General features: G+C 28.4%; 1 protein-coding gene across 7 annotated transcripts in view; it reads left to right on the plus strand.

Moving 5' to 3' along the window:
- LOC107445650 (nuclear receptor coactivator 7) overlaps window positions 1-17493 on the plus strand; it is an 83573-nt gene extending 66080 nt beyond the window's left edge. For 4 of the 7 annotated variants that reach the window (XM_016060093.3, XM_071181901.1, XM_021147932.3 and 1 more), the window contains exons 8-15: window positions 917-1605; window positions 7000-7159; window positions 7955-8192; window positions 9411-9503; window positions 10187-10336; window positions 11595-11690; window positions 15028-15101; window positions 17211-17493. In XM_016060093.3, the coding sequence (XP_015915579.1) occupies window positions 917-1605; window positions 7000-7159; window positions 7955-8192; window positions 9411-9503; window positions 10187-10336; window positions 11595-11690; window positions 15028-15101; window positions 17211-17346 (1636 nt within the window). In that variant the 3' untranslated portion in view covers window positions 17347-17493. The remainder of the gene's footprint in view (window positions 1-916; window positions 1606-6999; window positions 7160-7954; window positions 8193-9410; window positions 9504-10186; window positions 10337-11594; window positions 11691-15027; window positions 15102-17210) is intronic. The other 3 variants (XM_021147930.3, XM_071181902.1, XM_071181900.1) reach the window with 1 other exon arrangement.
- Window positions 17494-18331: the final 838 nt, after the last annotated feature.

Consider the following 18331-nt stretch of genomic DNA (forward strand, 5'->3'; position numbering starts at 1 on the left):
GTGTCATTATTTTTTTGTTCATCAATAATAATTATCTCACATTTTAAATCTGATGAATATAGGGATTATGGAATTAATTCCTTCTGTCAAAAATGTTTAGCTTTATTACTCATCACGTTTAGATTTTAATATTATTGAAATGTTTTTTTTTTATTTAATTGGAAGCCATTCACTAATTTACATTTGTAATATGGCTTTTGAAGACTTTCTTAGTTTGCTTGATTTTACACATCTTTATCAATAATATTAACCTCTTAAATGTTTTTGTTGAGTATACATTTATATGTAAATTCTGTTTAAATTTTTAAAAATTGACCATATAACTGTTTTGAATTAAAGTGTAGCTAATTGTAATTTTGATTTAAAATTAATTTTCATGTGTAATTGAATAAAGTAATTATTAATTTAAAAAATGGAATGGGCAATTACATAGTGAATGTATATAACATTTTGCACAAAATGTTTTTATAACAGCTAGACTAATCAAGAATGAAGTTCTTTTTCAGAAATTAGTTATTTTACCAGGATTGTGTAAATTCTTTAACAAAGTTTTTGCATTTCATTAATTTTAAGCCGAATATATATTTGAAGACTTTCAACTATAGGAATTTTTTTTATATATTTGAAAGCATATCTTAATTATGATTTTTTTTTTGTTGTAAAAAATCTGCTTAAAAATATTTTTTGAGTATTTAAAAAGTGCTAAAAAGTTGCTTACTTTTTGTTGAAAAACTTATGGTGGCTAATGTTTCGACTATTATAATTATGGTGGCTAATGTTTCGACTAAAAATAAGTGAGTAAGTCCCAGTTTTGACCCCACTGACCCTGACAGGATAAATAGGGTAAAAATTTTTTCTTTAACAGCCCTTTTTTTACGTAAATTTTAAGAAATATTAACATTTTGTTTCTTTTTAGTAGTAATGAGACCAAAGTAAATGTTTACCACTCCAAAAATCTAAGCATGAAGAAAAGCAAGTCTCATAATGAGAAATTGGGAAAACCGGAGAAGTCAAAACATGGCCGTCGCTTTAGCTCGTTTGAAATAGGATCAAAGCGAAGTGATATCCCCATTAGCAACTCCTTTCAAGAGAACCTTGCAAAGATATGTGAATCAACTGATCCAGACGAAGAAGAAGAAAAAGAAACTTCACAGCCCTCTGAGGATGCCAATGGTAACGTCACTTTACCGGAAATGGAAGGGCCCAAAACAAATACTGGTAAAAAAACATTGTCGTCTTCCTCCTCTTTCGATTCCGAAGACGGTGGACTTCCATCCAGAAAAGGTTCCATAACTGATGACGACGCCTACATCATTTCGCCTGAATCTAGTTCTCCTAAAAAGAAATCGAATTTCGAGAAAACGAAACATAAGTTGGGCAAAGGTCTTAGGAAATTATCCATCACAGATAGTTTATTTTCACAGCCACCAGGTGGTGGTGGAAGGAGACTTTCTTTGCCTGCTTTTGCCTCATTGCCAGACTTTAAACACAAAAACAATAAATCTTCGAAGACTTCAGATGAAGAGAAGTCAGACTCTAAGTCAGGGAATGCAGTTTATGTAAATATGGTTGATGAAAAACCTGAACTTTTTGCACCTTTAGACAGTAAGTTAACAAGTTTTAGTTATTTTTATTTTATATATTAAAATAATATAAGTGCTACTTTGAGAATATGATATCAGATAATTTGGGTTATTAATGTGTTCCCTCTTTAAAAAAAAAAAAATCGTTAAATTGTTCAAAAATTGTTATTGGAATCTATGCAGGTGACAATTGTTTACTCTTTTTTGGATTAATTGCACAATAGGACTATCCACAGTTGTCATACCATAACTCAAAGTCAACTATAAAAGCATGATTCATTTTAGAGCTTTTTAAGTTGTTTCTACTCAAGATTTCTTAGTACATTTTTTTGTGATGCCACGCACATAGCTGTACATGTTATACGCAATCTGGCCAAAAACATTCCTTAACTTATCTTATGAATTTAGAATATATTAATGGCATGAATCCCGAGACATATATTATTATCCTATTAGTTTCCCCTTTCTGTAAACATGTAAACCTACATTTGGAATCTGATTTTTTTTGTCGAGGTTGTCATCTTGAGGAGGAGACTTCAGGACATAAACTTTGATTGTGAAGTCTATTCTGCTCAAAGATTTGAGCATTTAGGGCAACATTGCATTAAAGCCTGGGAAATACATGATATTTTTTTCATTCATTTGCTGAACTTTGTTTCAGCTATAAAGCTTTTCTGCTAGTCATGATTTACGGTTTGGGTACAATTGACATCTGGTCGATGTGCCCTGCTCTTTGGAGCTGCCCAATCTAAGTCTAAGCCTATATTGCTGTAGGGGAGTTTCCATCAGTTTTTATGGGCGGTCATAAAAGTTAACTTCTAGGTGTCTGCCATAGCTGAAGTGAGTGTTAGTAGTGAGGATGGTCGATTAGCCTGGCTGTGTAATCAGTGTTCAAATTCGCCTTTTAATAAGGGCTTAGGCATCCAGTTTTAGACCACCCATTTCATCAAAGTATGGTTTTGCAGTTTTCCATGTGAATGAAGGCATTTACATGCTGTAAAAAAAATGGACTTTCCCCAAAATATTACCATAGAGTTGGGAGAGCAGAATCTCCACATCTATCTCATGCTTCTAACAACATGAACTGAGGAACCCAAACCAAACTATGAAAAGTGCCCTCACACCATGATGATTTAGGTGGCTGTATGGAAATTTTCTTCTAGATAATGTGGTCAATATGGTTTATAAATGTAGATGAACCTAGTTTATGAGACTTATATTCTTAGATTTACTCTTCCTGTTTAAAATTAGATTCTGTTCTGATAATGTTTGATGTATCACCGAACATCTTTGAAAAAGCTTTGCTAAAAAAATAAAATGGAGAAGAAATTAAGAATTTTGCTGAAGACAGAAAGATTTAAAGAATATCGACCTTTTATAAAGGAAAAAAAAATTGCAACCTAAGTTTCCAGAACAATTTCCGTTTATCTTATGAAATTTTTCTATTTTTCTCATGTGGAAAAAATCAGATAATCTTCTTTGATAACTGATATATTAAAATATAATTTGAAACAATTTTAGCAACAAAAGCTGATGGAATAATTTTGTTCAAATTTTTTTTACAGTGTAGAATATAAATTACAAGACACATTATTTCATGAGTCTAAAATTGAGCTACGCAATTAGTGTTGATCTATTTGTTGAGTTTATGTGTAAGATTCTTCAGTTTTTAATCAATTCAATGCTTTAATTTTGAAAAATTTGTTTAAAAAAATTTTTTTCAATAAAATATTGAACTATTTCTGTTCTAGATGATTCTACAGAATTTTATTTGAAATTTTTTTTAATAACATATTCCATTAGTTTTGTATAGAACTAAGTCATGTTTCATTTTATTAATATGTTTTTTAATGGAATGAATTTAATGTGCATATATGCACTGTTTGTTTTAAAAGTTTGTTGTCTGAGTGCATGATAATTAATCAAAATTTTTGCCTTTTGTAACAGTATATCTGTGTGAATTTAAACTTAATAGAAAACAATCTATTAAATGCTTAAAAATTTATTGGTGATCAACATAAATTTCAATTGCTTTAAATAATGTTTTGCCAAAGTAATTAAGTAATAAATATTTTCCCTCACATTCATTTGACGCGTGTTTTTTTTTTTTTTGGCCAGGAAACTGAGTTGATTTTTCTTTAATATCTACTTACTGGTTTAATAGTAACTGGCTATTTAAATTTTGTTTTTTTAAGCTTTTTTTTCTAAACCGAAAAGTATTGTTTGGTGATTTTAGTCAAATTTCTATCAATAATTTGTTTTCATTTGTGTATTTACATGCCCCTCAAATCTTTATGATATGGATGTCTTGGATGAAAACATGGGTTTGTGAACTCTTTTATATTTTTTCATTTTTTTTTTCAAACTATGTTACATTGGTCTAAATATCTACATTGATACATTTCAGAAAAATACATTTTCAGTATGCCTTTGAATCTTGATTCCCTAGATTTATAGCACAGTATATTTTTTAAAAAAAATGTTTTTTTTTTAGTTGCTTTTTGTAGACTTAAGTTGGATATTCTTTGTCAAATTCAAGCATGTTTTCTTTTTCTATTTTCATTCTCACTTTATTTTATTAAGTTACTATTAACTTCTTTACCTGGTAGCAGAAACCCTCTAGCTGGTCAGCGAGCGATGCAAATTATCACATTATCTGTAGATTGTTAAAATTTAAAAAAAAAAAAAAAAAAAAAAAAAAANAAAAAAAAAAAAAAAAAAAAAAAAAAAAAAAAAAAAAAAAAAAAAATAGGGAAAAAAAAACTTAAAAATCAACATTAAAGATAAAATGAAAAAGAAAAGATTTTTTTTATTTTCATTTATAAAAAATAGTTTAACACATTAAAAAAAAATTTGATACCCAAAAAATGACACGTAATATTACTTTTGCTGATTATTATTTTTTTTTTTAGATTTTTTTAATTTTATTTTCTTTTATAAAAATTAGTTTCTCACATTTAAAAAAAATTGATGCCCACAAAAAAAAAAAGAAAGACGCATAATGTTACTTTTTCTAATTTAATTAGTTTTTTATTTGTCTGCAAAGTATCTGCGATAATATGGTAATGAATTTTATATGAAGAAACTTTAAATAAGCGCAAATTGCAGCTCCACAGATTAGAATTCTGTTAATTTCTTCCTTTAAAACAAAAAGCTTTTATTTTAATATCATCTGCAAGTTAATCCTTTCTTTCCGATTTCTTTTTTTAGTTTTAGTGTCAGCATTTGTTTTTTTTTTCTCTCCTTTTGGGCTAATCTAAAATATGATATTGAAATCAAATTAAATTTAGACAACATTAAATTTTTGTATAAAACTTTACAATATTTAATTTTCATACATTAAATATAAATTTGATTTGGCTTCATTTTTTAAAATTTAATAATAATCTCTGCCTAACTGGGTTGAAGTCATAGACGAATTTGAATTTCAAAGCTAGCGCTGCAGATTGACTCTGGGAATTCTGCTTCCAGGCTACCGAGGTTTTTTATAAATAAGGTGACTGAAAATATAATAGAATGCAAAAATTAGGTAACTGAATTTTTTTTCATTTTTTCAACTTATATTTTTGTTTGAATATTTGATGAACTTGAATGCTTATTAGTTTACAAGATAGAAACTACTGAAACATCACAATACATAAAATAGAAAACAATTTATAAATTTTACGCTCAAGTTTCTTGTAAACTCAAAAAAATTAGTTATATATTTTCTTTTCATATTTAGTTGGAAATAGTTTTCCGTCATAGACTTCAACAATAATAATAATATTTTTTTATATTATATGCTATTTTCTTACATTTTATGCTGAAAATAATTTTCTAAAAAACAATTCGAAATATATAAATTTTTTCCCTTAATTTATTTTGTATATATTCTTAAAAAATTAATTTTTCCCCCCAAATAATTTATTTTATTATAAATTTAAATAGAATGATAAATTCAGAAGCTTTGGCAAAATAACTATCCACACTTTATGGTTAACTAACAAATGGACTCCCACTGGTGTTGCGTAATTTATTCTCTCCAACATTTAATAGAAAATCGCAATCATCGAATAAGGAAGTCTGTCGGAGTAAAAATACATCTTCAATTTGTTTACAAGTGGTTAACTTACATAGTTTTTAGGCTATGTTTTTTAATATTTTTATTTATTTCTTTTTTTATATATTTTAAACATACAAAAATGGTTAAGTAAAATGCAAAAGTTTAAAAATTATTTTATATAAATTTGAAACCTTTTGAATTATTTCCTTATGTTAAAGGTGATGAAGGTTATGGGTGATAAAGACCAATTTAATGCAGTTGGTGAATTTGGAAGTGTTTCAAAGTAACAAATAACTTATATGTTCTTAATAGCACTGAGAAAAACAGTTTGTGAAGTTCTGTGCTTGTTGATTTAAAAAAAAAAAATTATAAAATAATTCGATGTATAAACCCGTTAAGAAAAAAATTTGGTATCACAAATGTTTTATTTCTGTTGAAAAATGATTTGCAGACTTTGTAACTGCCCTGAAAAAATCCTATTTTGTCAAATCATTATCACATTGTAAAATTTCATGTTCAAAGCTTTTAGGTATGTACCTTTTGCTATCCGCGTAACGTTCATAGCAACTTAAATAAATGGAAGGAGTTTTCAAATTTGGTACAAATTTCTTCCATTTATGAAAATAACTATTTCATTATAATTAATTCTTTTTAAATAGTGCAGCTAAGTTCAAGAAATCAAAATAATATACTTGTAGACCTTAAAACATGGTGTGTAGTGTTTTTAAAAAGTACTTAAAGGTACTTATTTTTGATTTACGTTTTTTAAAAGCCCTTAAAAGTGCTTAATTTTCTACCTTTTAAAAAGAGATTTTTTCTTTGTCATGTCGATTGTCGTCATAAATTACAACAGAAATGCATGATTTCACTTTTTTGAAAATGTTTTTGAATTTTAACTTTAAAGATAACTTTAAATGATAGAAGAAAAAATTTTTTATTACTGTACAGATCCTAATTATGATTTTTTTTCTCTATTTTTTAGAAAGTGATTAAAAATATTTTTTGAGTGCTTAAAAAGTACTGAAAAGGTGCTTATTTTTTGTTGAAAAATCTGGCTATGCACCCTGTAAAAATATGCTTATGAGTCTGAATGTTTTGAAAGTGCCGTTATTCTCAAAGAAACCCAGTATTAGTTATTTTCCACATACTACATTTTGTACGGATATAAAGCACCGGTGTTTTAAATTTTGATCCCAAAATTTTATTATGTGCTCTCAGTTTTGGCTCATGAAGCTTTCCAAGTCAATTTCCAATCATTTTTCCATAGTGATCGGAGAGCTTCAGTGAGTAACCCTGCAGTCTATCCATTTTGATATCTACTTAGTAGATAAAGTTGAACCAAAGTAATGAATGAGAGTGTTCATATTTCAGAACTGATCCCACGACCAGCCAAGTCATTTTGTGATACGCCTCTCTACTTATGCTTGAGAATGGGTATGCCAATAGAGAAACCACCCATCTCACCCAACTCCATTATACACTATGGTCATAAAATGAAGCATGAATACTGGTTCAGCATCCCTAAAGACAGGTTTGTCTCTTTCTTTTAACCTAGAATTACATAATATTATTAATTCATTACTTACAGCACTTTAGAAACTTTATAGCAGAAAAAGGTTAAAAGTAAATGTCTCTGAAACATTGAGCAATAAATGGGTATTATTTTCTAAATTAGTTTGTCGTGGAACCGGCCAATTAACGAGGTTCGAGCGCCAAAGAGCCGCTACTTCAGAACCTGTAGTCCTGTGTAATAATCCAGTTGTAACAATTACCCAAAAAGTGCATGTACAGAACTGCGATACTAATACTGCTGTGGTCATATAACAAAAGTGTTCTTACTTTCCAGACATACTTCATATTTAATTTGAAAAAATCAGGTACTTTTTCTTAGAATCCCTACATAGTCTAGTTTTTTAAACTTTATATTTTTCTATTCTTCTATTTTTTTTTTAATTCTTTGGCCATCATTTTCATGTTTCTGGCAATTGTATCTTCTGGCAGCATTCCTTATTTGAAGAGATATCAATTTTTAACAAATATTTTAGTATTGGGTTCTGAATGGACTCAGTATATATAAACTTTGATAGTTGATTTTTGTTCAATTAAATGTTATATTGTTAATATATAAACTTATTTTATTGTTTAAAATGCCAAATCAAATGAAGTTGTCATTTTGCATTTTAAAAATTTCTCCTGAAAAATATTTATGTTACTTTGGAAAAGCTGTGTTGCTTGATTGACACCTAAGTGAGAATTTATTTTAAAAGGATGACTTTTTAGGTAACTTTATTTATTCTAACATTTCTGTTTTATGAATTTTTTTCAGTGTGGATGATTTGTATTTCTTCTTTTTGCGTTGGTGTCCAGAGAAATATGGTGATATAGATAAAATTGACATGACAGAGCTTGGGTTTACTCCTATAGAAATAGATGACGAAGACATATTGGAAGAAAAAGTAGCGCATAACTACCGTAGGTCCAGCTGGGCCTTTCCTTGGCGCAGAAAGTCGAAGGATGTTTCGGAAGTCTCTAATATATCTAGTCCCGAGGGCCACGATTGGGAGGTGAGCTCTTTTTTAAAGTTTATTCTATTACCCAATATGTTAAACACTCGTACATATTTTCGAACTGTAGTTTTTAACCTACTTGTTTTTTAAAATTATAGTTATAACTAGAGATGTACCGTGTCCTAAAATTTTGCCAGGTTCGGTGTACCCGGTAAAAATTGGAATCACTGATTGTTATTACTGATGTTGAAAAATTTATGTGGTGGTTTTGCTGTCTTTAATGGTGCAATTCAATTTCTATATCCTAGTCAGTTTGATCCCTGAACGATAAAGTTACTCCTCACTAACAAACAAGCAACAAACAATGGACAAAACTGTATCAATGCAAAAATATTATCTATGAAACTAAGAATAAGTGCAAGTTAAGTATAGGATTTCAATTAACTACTATATTATTTGATTGGGCCGGGATAGCCTGGTTAGTAGGGCACTTGGCCTGTGTCCGAGAGGCCGTGGGTTCGATCCCCGTCGGCTGAAAACACCCCGCGTAGTAAATGGTGACTGATGCATGTTAAATCTGTCGAGCCACAAAGTCCTCCATAACAAATCAAACCTCTGGGGGTATTGATCCAGAAATTTCTTTGTCTTCTGGATTGGGTCCTAAAGTACAAGGCTACGGAGTTGAACATGAGTAGTCGTAAACCCAAAATTGGATGGGCTGTTCGACGGCGGTTTTAAAATGAAATATATTATTTGATTAATTCTGTTACATTTATATACCTAAATTTAGAACTAAGTTTGGGCACATAAAATCAAATTTAGCATGGAAGCTGATTATTTTTTACTCTTTTTTGTTTGGTTATTTATATAGTTTACCATTGCTGGTATTATTAGTTTTTTATAATTGACATTTGATTAAGTTAAAGTTATTCCACATCATTTGGCACTAAACTGACTATTTTAAAATTTTATATGTTGTGTCTTAGACTTTCAAAAATTATTATTGCAATGTTTCAAAGCAATAATCCAAAAAACTTAACTAATGAAAGATGCTATAATTACTTATTATACATAATAATTATAAAAAAAATTATGTAAAAGTAAAATTTAAAATTAGACTGGAAATGCTTTAACCCGAGAATTTTCATCCTACTTGAAACAACTTTTTATGTATATTTTAAATTATATTGTAATTGCAGTAAAAAATATGCTCTATTTGTTAAAAAAATGATTTACATAGAACAGTTAAAGGAATTTTTAAAAATATTTTTCCAGTTTTTGGATTACATGGGATCACGAATGGAAAAAGACCATCCTCCAGAGTTGTTGACTCCTTCAAAAATATTGAACGATGACCAACTTCTAGAAGTGAGGCCCTTTCTTAATTCATTGTATTATTAAAAAATATTTTTGAGATGGAATTTATTGATATAGTAAAAATTCTTAAATTATTCAATGCATTATCAAAATTTTTTATTGAATTACATAGAAATTTTTTAATTAAGCAGATAGTCTAAATTTATGTAACAAAGTTTCAAATGTTTTAGTGATATGTTAAGTACTGTTTATCGTATACTCTGTTGTTAAATATTGATATTTTTCATAGTTTCTGTTGCAGAACTGTTTTAGTATTCACTCATAAATTTTTAATTTGATTGTTTGTTTAATTTAAAATCTGAGCAAATGTTAAGATGCTATGTTAATTTTGGATAGATATTTGCCTAAACAGCTGGACCAAAAATACAACTTAGTCTGCCAAAACACAGATATTTAGCCATTATTTGATTTGATACTATATATTCTTCATATCTCTAATTGAACTTGAATATATCTTTCATAAATATAAAACATGTTTTGGCTTTTTTTAAATTTTACCACTAATAATAAAAAAGAATTCTAGGAAAATTGAATAAAAGTTTTAAAATCAAAATCAATTAAGCATTCCAAGCTAAAAAAAAAGGGAAAGCAAAACTGTGGGAAACTGTGTAGGAGTGATTAATCAGGATTATAATAATTTTTTTCCCTGCATGTTTGAATTTTTTTATTTGCAGATAAGCAAACACTTACCAGCCAGAGCCATGAACCCATGGGAGTTAATATACGGGACTACTGATCATGGTTTCAGCCTTAAAACTATGTACAGAGCTATGTCTAAATATGACAGTCCTGTCCTCATTGTAGTGGTCAACCGTAGTGACGTTGTGAGTATCCTCTCATTCTATAATTTATATCTCTTGTCCAGAGGCTGCCAATACCAATCCACACTCTTCAAACATTTTACTGCGAATGAAAGTACTATTTGTAATTTTTTTCGTAAAAACTTATAGGATATTTTTTTAATTTTGTTGAAAAAAGACCTCAGTAGATTGAATGCATGATGACTTTTATAAATTCATCTGTGATGAATATAGAGAGGGCAGCCTTTTCACGTATTCTGAATTCAGGAAATTCATTGCTATTGCTCTAACATTGCCAATAATTGTGACTGCTCGGGAAAGTGGTTTTGAATCCCAAAATAAAATAAAATTTGGAAAAAATAAACTATGAATAATTTTTTAAGCATTTGGATGGCCTTTCCAGATGATCATGATGGGACTAAACTGCTCCTGGTAACAATGAAATCTTTGATTAAAAAATGATATGGAATATTGTTTTAGGTTAAATATTTAATCAACTGTTACCGAGGACTTACCTAACATCAGTTATAAAGTAATGTGTGTTATTAATTGGCAATAATTTACAAACTTAATCTGAGCCTTAAATTCACTCCTCAATTTTAAGTTTCACTCCTCAAATTAATAAAAGAATGAGATAACTCTCTAATTTTTTTTTTTTTTTTTTTTTGGAAAACGCTGCTCTGGTTACCACATATTATGATTCTTTTTAAACATTGAGTATTTTTTAAATCTATTATTAGATTTTAACCTTTTAACTACTTCATTTTATTATTTTTGCTATCTATAATTTTATTTAATAATGTTGTAAATGAAATTTTGTTTGACACTTATTACTCACAAGTAATTAAAAAAATTGATCTGGACAGATAAATTTAATTTTGAAAAGTAGCTTCAAATATCAAATAAAATTATATATTTATTCTAATTATGGATGGAATTTTAAATCAGAAAATGTTGTCTTGTCGTTCTGTTGTTTCTCTTCGTTTTGGCTTTTATATTTTCTATTAATTTGGATTTTAATGATTTTAAAGTCACTACATCTAAATGAAAAAAATGGCAATTAATGAGGCACTGAGGCCATGTTTTTTTTTTTTTTTTTTAAAGTTTTACTTTGCTTAAAATAATTTTATTTCATTTGCTATGTGTTGCATAAAATCTGATGTTTTAAATTGTCGTTAAAATTTTATTCTTTCAAATGTAGGAAGAGAATCGGTTATCTTTAACAGTAAAAAGAAGTATTTTAAGAAATTAATCGTCATATTTTGTTTGATTTTTTCCCCAGATGTTTGGAGCATATCTCTCTCACACACTGCGGTTGAGTGATCACTTCTATGGAACAGGGGAATCCTTTCTTTTCACATTCTCTCCAGAATTCAAGGTCATTCTCTTTCTCATATCAAATACATAATGTCTCACTTGATTTATTTTATTTTATTACTATTGATGTACAAAAAAGAAGAAAAAAAATTGAAAACCCTGATTAACTTTTGATTGGAATTTCACGTGCTAAGATTTAAAGATGGCTGGAAAGTGTTACCTAAAATTTGCTGATTCATTAGTACAGTATTTTAAGTAACAAAATTAGACATAAAAACATAATTTCTCCGAAGAAACATACCTTTTTATGAGAGATTGTAATTCCTGACTTTTAAAATATGGAGGGTAGTTACAATCTGGAAAGTTGTTGTTTGAATATTTTTTGTAAAATCTAATTTATAAAAGCGAGGTTTAAAGTTTGATATTGCGCTTTGATGAACAAGTTTTTTAAAATGCGAAAACTTTGAAACTATTTGATTGATTGCGTTGAAATTTTATATTTGCCATTTAAAAATACATTTGTTAAAAAGATGTAAAAATTTATATACCTCACAATTCAGGTAATGTATGTTTACTTGGATTTTTGAGTTTGATTTCGTAATTTGAAATAGTGTCTGTACTCTTTAATTAGCATATTTGAGATCTTGGAACCATTGAAATTCAGTTAAAATATGTGAAAATCTGATCATTAGATTAGGGTGCTCCATTTGTTTTTTTTATTGATTATTGCTCATTCTATCCAAGTTTTGGATTTTCTCTTGTGTTATATTAACTATATTTAGCTTACACTTGTTGATAATCATGTTGAGAGCAAAGCAGTCAAGTTAATGTGACTGTAAAAACTGCTTCTTTTTAACTAGTAGAAAAGAGTTAAAAAAATTTTCAAATTTTTTTTTTTGTTTGTCTTGTTTTTTTTTGTTGTTTGTTTTTATTACATTAAACCCGAAGAAAAAAATGACGAAATTATTTTTTCGGGCATCTTTTTATTACAAAGGGCTCCTGAATATGCATCCCATCGAGTAACTCATAAAAGAGGAATAATAGAATCGACTTTTTGTGGAAGGTAGAAAAAATGAAGAATGCTAAATCAGCTGTTTGTCTATTGATTTTAACTCTTCCTAGTTTTAAATTTTCACATTTATATAGCTTATTATTAAACTTTGAGTATTTTTGCTTTAATCATTTATCTTATAATGGGTAACATGTATTTTCCATGACATGGAAGTGGTGGTTACCCGTTCCACCCTTCTGATGCATTCCTCGGACACACGCTGTTTATCTTAAGGGATGGGGTACAGTAATATGGTTAAATTGGGAAAGACAAATATAGTTGAGGTATACTTCCATTATTATTTTTCTTAGTGAGGAATATTCATCACAGATTTCTTTGGCAAAGATTTATTAATTACCACATTTATGTTGTAAAGAAAAGAATAAGAAAAAACTATTAAATGGGAAATGCATTTCTCAATATGAACTGATTTTTAGATTGTCATTATCATAGATGAGCTTTTTTTACATTTTACCTCAGCATTGAGCACATCTTTTTCATTATAATTTTGCAGTATCAAACTTCCTCATCAATGCTAGCATATCATGTTGTTACGTTTTTTTGAACCTTTCCTGCAAACCATTACTGTCTTTGAAGTTTAAATAGCCTTATTCTTCTCCAAAAGAATCAGATTCTTCTTTAATTTAAAGTCCGTCGATGAGTTCTCCATTGCGTAATCCACATTAGATATTTCTCCATTTCAGGAAATGAAGTAGTTTCAGTTTTTTACATTATCTTCTCCATCATCCAACTTCTCTAGGGTAAAAGCTTTACTTTTTAGAATTTTTGATGCTTGAAATTCTAAACTCTTTTGCAATTTTCTTTTTCAAACACTTTTCTACTTCATCGATAATTTGCTTCTTCTCTTCAATAGTATTGAATTCTTGTTTGTCAACCAAATTTGAGCAAAGGATCTCACCTTCTCCAAATGATCTAAGATGATTTTTCAGGAGTGGTACAAGATAGCTTGAATGGGCATTCACATGCTGTATCTTTCACCTCTTGTTAGGATGATTCTACAATATTCTTTAAATTCAGACCCACCCACCTCATTCCTCTCCATGTTTTATTTGTTGAAGTCACTCCCACACCCTTGTAAAATAAAAATCAATTTAGAGTGGTCAGTGCATCTACAGTCTGATAAGGAAACAATAAGCAACTCCCCTCTTTGGGCATCAATAGAAGTTTAGTTTTAATTGTGTTGTTTGCTATCATCCCTCCTTTTAAAGCTTAGGCAGGGTTTTCCTTCTAAATACTTGAAATATTCTATTTTTTGAAAAAATGTCTCTTTTTTGAAAAAAAAGATTTTTTTTTTGCATCTAAAAAAAAAATTCTAGTCATTAAGCAAAAAGCAAAGAAAAAAATTATAAAATCAGGGTTTTTTAATGTGGAGTGTATAGGAAATTTGAAGGAATAGGGATTTAAGGAAAAGAGTTTTTTTTTCCATGAATTGTCGAAAAAATGTGTTAAGCTCGAGTTAGCAAGGTTTAAATGTATTATTATTATTTTTAAATCTGTGATTGTTTTAGAATTTTATTTTGAATTGAATAGATTATTTAAAGTAAACTCTTTTTTGAGAATGATATACATCTACTTTTTTAAAAATAATTTTAGAAAATAGTGTTGGTTTTAATATTAAGAAAAAATGGCTTAAATGTGATTTATATTTATTCTATTGTATCTCAATTCACTTTTTCCCCCCTCTTGTTTACTAATAAGTAATATTTTTTGTTGATTTTAAGATTTAACAATTATGAAATAATTTAATAATTATGAAATAATGTATTTATTCTATGTTTCAATTTTTTTTGCATTGTAAGTTTTTAAAGCTTTAAATCATTATCTAAAATTTGGGTTATTCTTAATAAATTCAGTTAATGAGTATCTTTTTTTGATTTTATTACATAAAAACAGACATACATTTTTAATAAAGAGATTTAAAGCTCATATCTCTATCTGGTGATGTTTATTAAAGAAATGTAATGACAATGGATCATTTTACTTCGTATTATTGTAATATATTATTTAAAAATAAATAAAGCTGTTAGTGTGAAAGTTGGCAACAGTTATCTTTGTGGTGAAAAAGTGATTAAACTTTAAGGAAATTTAGCGTTGTGAAAAGAACTAAAAAATTTTGCGAGATATTTTTCCATCTAAATCAGAATTATTTGATTGTATTGCATCTAAAAATAGTAAAAAATTTTTAAAATATTTTTTTTTAAATGAAACAAAGTTTGCAGGCAAAATATAGTAATGTGCTAAATATTATTTAAAAATTTTAAATGGAGGTTAATATTAAAAAAGGAATGAAATTAGTTTTTACTAATGAATGAATAAATTATTCCAGGTTTACAATTGGTCTGGAGAAAACGACTATTTCATAAAAGGCAACACTGACAGTTTTATAGTTGGATCTTCAGAGTAAGTATATAGATATATTTATCACCTTTGATGTTGTAGTGTAAAACAACCTATGTAATATGCATGCTGTTCAATTTGTTGTGAAATTGCATGGAAACTGAAGAAGTTGCATATCTCACCAACATTTTAATCTGCCTACTGTTAGTTGTTGCATTGGCTTACAACACGCTCTTTCCAAAAGCGTCAAGATAATAAAATGTTGTAAATAATAGAGTGGGTCAAAAAAAATTAATTTTAAAATTTCAGAATGCTCTAGTGTGGAAGAGTTATCTATTGTATAAGGAAAAAAAGTGGCATAGAATTTTTTAAAATCGATTAATATCTCTTACATCGTATTTAAAATGAATAAAAACTTAAGAAAATCATGCCTTTTTTAATTTTTTTTATAATTGGCTAAGAACGCAGACAAAAACGACCAAATTCTTAGAAACTTTGTTTTTACTTTCAGAATTTATAGCAGTAATAAAGTATTCTTGAATGAATGCAGTATTTTTTGAATGAATTCGATAAACATAATAATTTTTGTTTAAAAAAATAAGTAAAAAAAAAAATACCCCTTGAAATTCATTAAGTCAAAAATTATATTTCGTTTCTTATAAAAGCTGAAAAAAGTAATTTTGGAATTTTAATTAATGACAATTTTTCAATTTGTTATATAGATATGCTGTATTGAATCCACTCATAATTGAGCACCAGGTTTTATTTTTAAATTATTCATATGATGAACTGAATTTTTGTATGGTAAAATTCGAGAAAGAAGAAAACAGTATTTTTATTCAAAATAAAAAATAAAATAATACCAGCTAGTACTACAAAATAGTGTCTTACCGTGGCTTACTGGCTAGTACTACTAAAAAAGAAATATTTCCTTGAAGAAAGTAAGTGTTTCTGGAAGCAAGACACACAGATGAGACACTAATGGTGATTTGACAAGGTGTCTAAGTAACCAATATCAGAATAATTATAGTCTTCGAATATTTAAAGATTGGATGAATTCTCTTTCTGAAAATACTATACATACATTGTACTTAGTTTACTTTGTTTAAATGCACATTTTTTACCATTCTCAAACTTTTTTTAGAACCTTTAGAGTCTAACAACTCCCTTTCAATATCACAACTGGATTCTTGGAAAATATCATGCAATAACTTTTGCAAACAATTCATTGAGTGTTCAAAACAGTCACCCTTTCAGGAAAATTCAATCCTTAATAGTGTTTGAAAAAAAGAAGTTAGCTATTAAAGAATAAATAATTCATTGAATTTAAAAATTAAAATAAAATGAATTTTAAGAATTTCACAATTTTTTTTTCATGAAAATTTTCAGAAAAAGTGTAAAAAAAATTTTTGTTGACATTTCTGTTACAAATACTTGCACTTTTTCTCAAAGAAAAGTACTGAATTTAATAAGTAATGAAAGACAAGAAAAAGTATATACATTTTACTTTAATTTTGGTTACAAAAAAATGGAAGTAAAAGTATTGCCTTGCATAGTCTATACTTATGCCTTCAAAATCACTCTTTGTACTCATAGAGGGTATCATTTCATGTCAGTAATTAGTAAATATTTTGATGGGTTGCTTAAGAAAACTGAAAGATTTCATTTTCATCATTTAGTTTGGCCTCATGGCTTCCAGATTTTGCTGAAAGGATATAATATTATAGTAAGAAAAGTATCACCAGGCAGGAGCAGAAATCAATGAATTCAGCTAACCATTCATAAGTTTAGATTCTGCTTGGTGCAAATGGTTCATTGAAAATGAGGGATAGTGACTTTAAAGATAAAATTTCTTTACATCCATTTTACAAGACATTTTTTAAATAGTTATATAAAAATCAACTTTAAGTACCTCATAGTGCTTTTAATAAAAAAAAAGTTAAAATAAATAAAGTTAAATTTTCTGAGTTAATGGATGAAAACATTTTGAAACACAATGTTGCTTATATAATTGAAACATTTTGAACATCAGAATGATGACTTCACGTAAGTAAATGTTCATAAGTAAATACTTTAAAGTAAATGTTCTCAAATATACATTCTTAATTATATGCAAAATAGTTGATCAGATAGCATTCCAATTCTGATTATCTTTTTTCTTTGTTTTTGTAGGGGTCATTTTGGACTGTGGCTAGATGATGACTTGTTTCGTGGTCGGACCAATTCCTGCCAGACTTTTGCTAATGAGCCACTCTGCCCGGACGAGGATTTTGAAGTGAAATCTCTGGAGGCTTGGGCATTTGTCTGACATGATGAGTTTGTACAGAAGCCATGACTATACATATATATTATATGTTGATGTTAAATCCGGTGTATTTTTATGTTGAATTTTAATTTATTTTCCTTGTTGAACTTTTCTGTTATATCAGAAAAAGAAACTAAGTCTCTTTTTTGAGTGTTTTGTCTCTTTTAATTTATTCAGAATTTGCCTCTCTTCTTTCATAATGCCTACTATAAATTGATAAATAATATTTATTTAAATCAAAAATATTCTAAAACAGTGGTGATTGTACACCGGAATTCTGGGTTTTTCGGATCATCCTTCCAGTTCTAGAAACTCCGGGCACGTGATTTTTCCGCGTACTTCAACACCATAAATTCGCTGACTTCTATGAATCAAAACTAAAGTTAGAATTAAGAGTTCTTCAATCTGAAATTTAAATGTTCAAACTTTTGCTAAATCGCGTTAATCAGACAGTTTCATAAAGGTGATTCTTCTGCCAATTAAACATTTTTTTTGCTTTGTCGGATTTTCCAATATTGCAAAAATCCAATATCGCTATTTGTATTTTCGTGTTTTTTATATCAATATCGCTATTCATATTCACACTTTTTTAAAATCCAATATTGTGATTTGTATTCACGCGAGTTTAAATGGGCTATAATGTTGCTATTCGTATTCGTAAAAGAATGCAAAAACCGTCCTACCCTCAGTTGGGCATTCGGAAAGTTGACTCGCCATCACGACAGTCCTCCCGAGAGGACCGCCAGCACATGCGCCCGGCCGACCAAACAGATTGGCAAGGCCACACCCTTGGCATTTTTTAAAACCAAAATCATTACAAAGTTACAATAGATTGCAACAGCAATACAGTAGATAAAGACATGTTATTTGCTCCTGGAGACCAGTTTTATAGTTCAAAAGCCGACGGGACTTCCCTTATAGTGAGCCAGGCAGTTTCATTTATCAAAATTTACATTAAAACATCATTTTGGTTTGTGATGACATTAAG

This window comes from Parasteatoda tepidariorum, chromosome 6, assembly GCF_043381705.1.
Source record: "Parasteatoda tepidariorum isolate YZ-2023 chromosome 6, CAS_Ptep_4.0, whole genome shotgun sequence".
In the NCBI taxonomy this organism is placed as follows: Eukaryota; Metazoa; Arthropoda; class Arachnida; order Araneae; family Theridiidae; genus Parasteatoda; species Parasteatoda tepidariorum.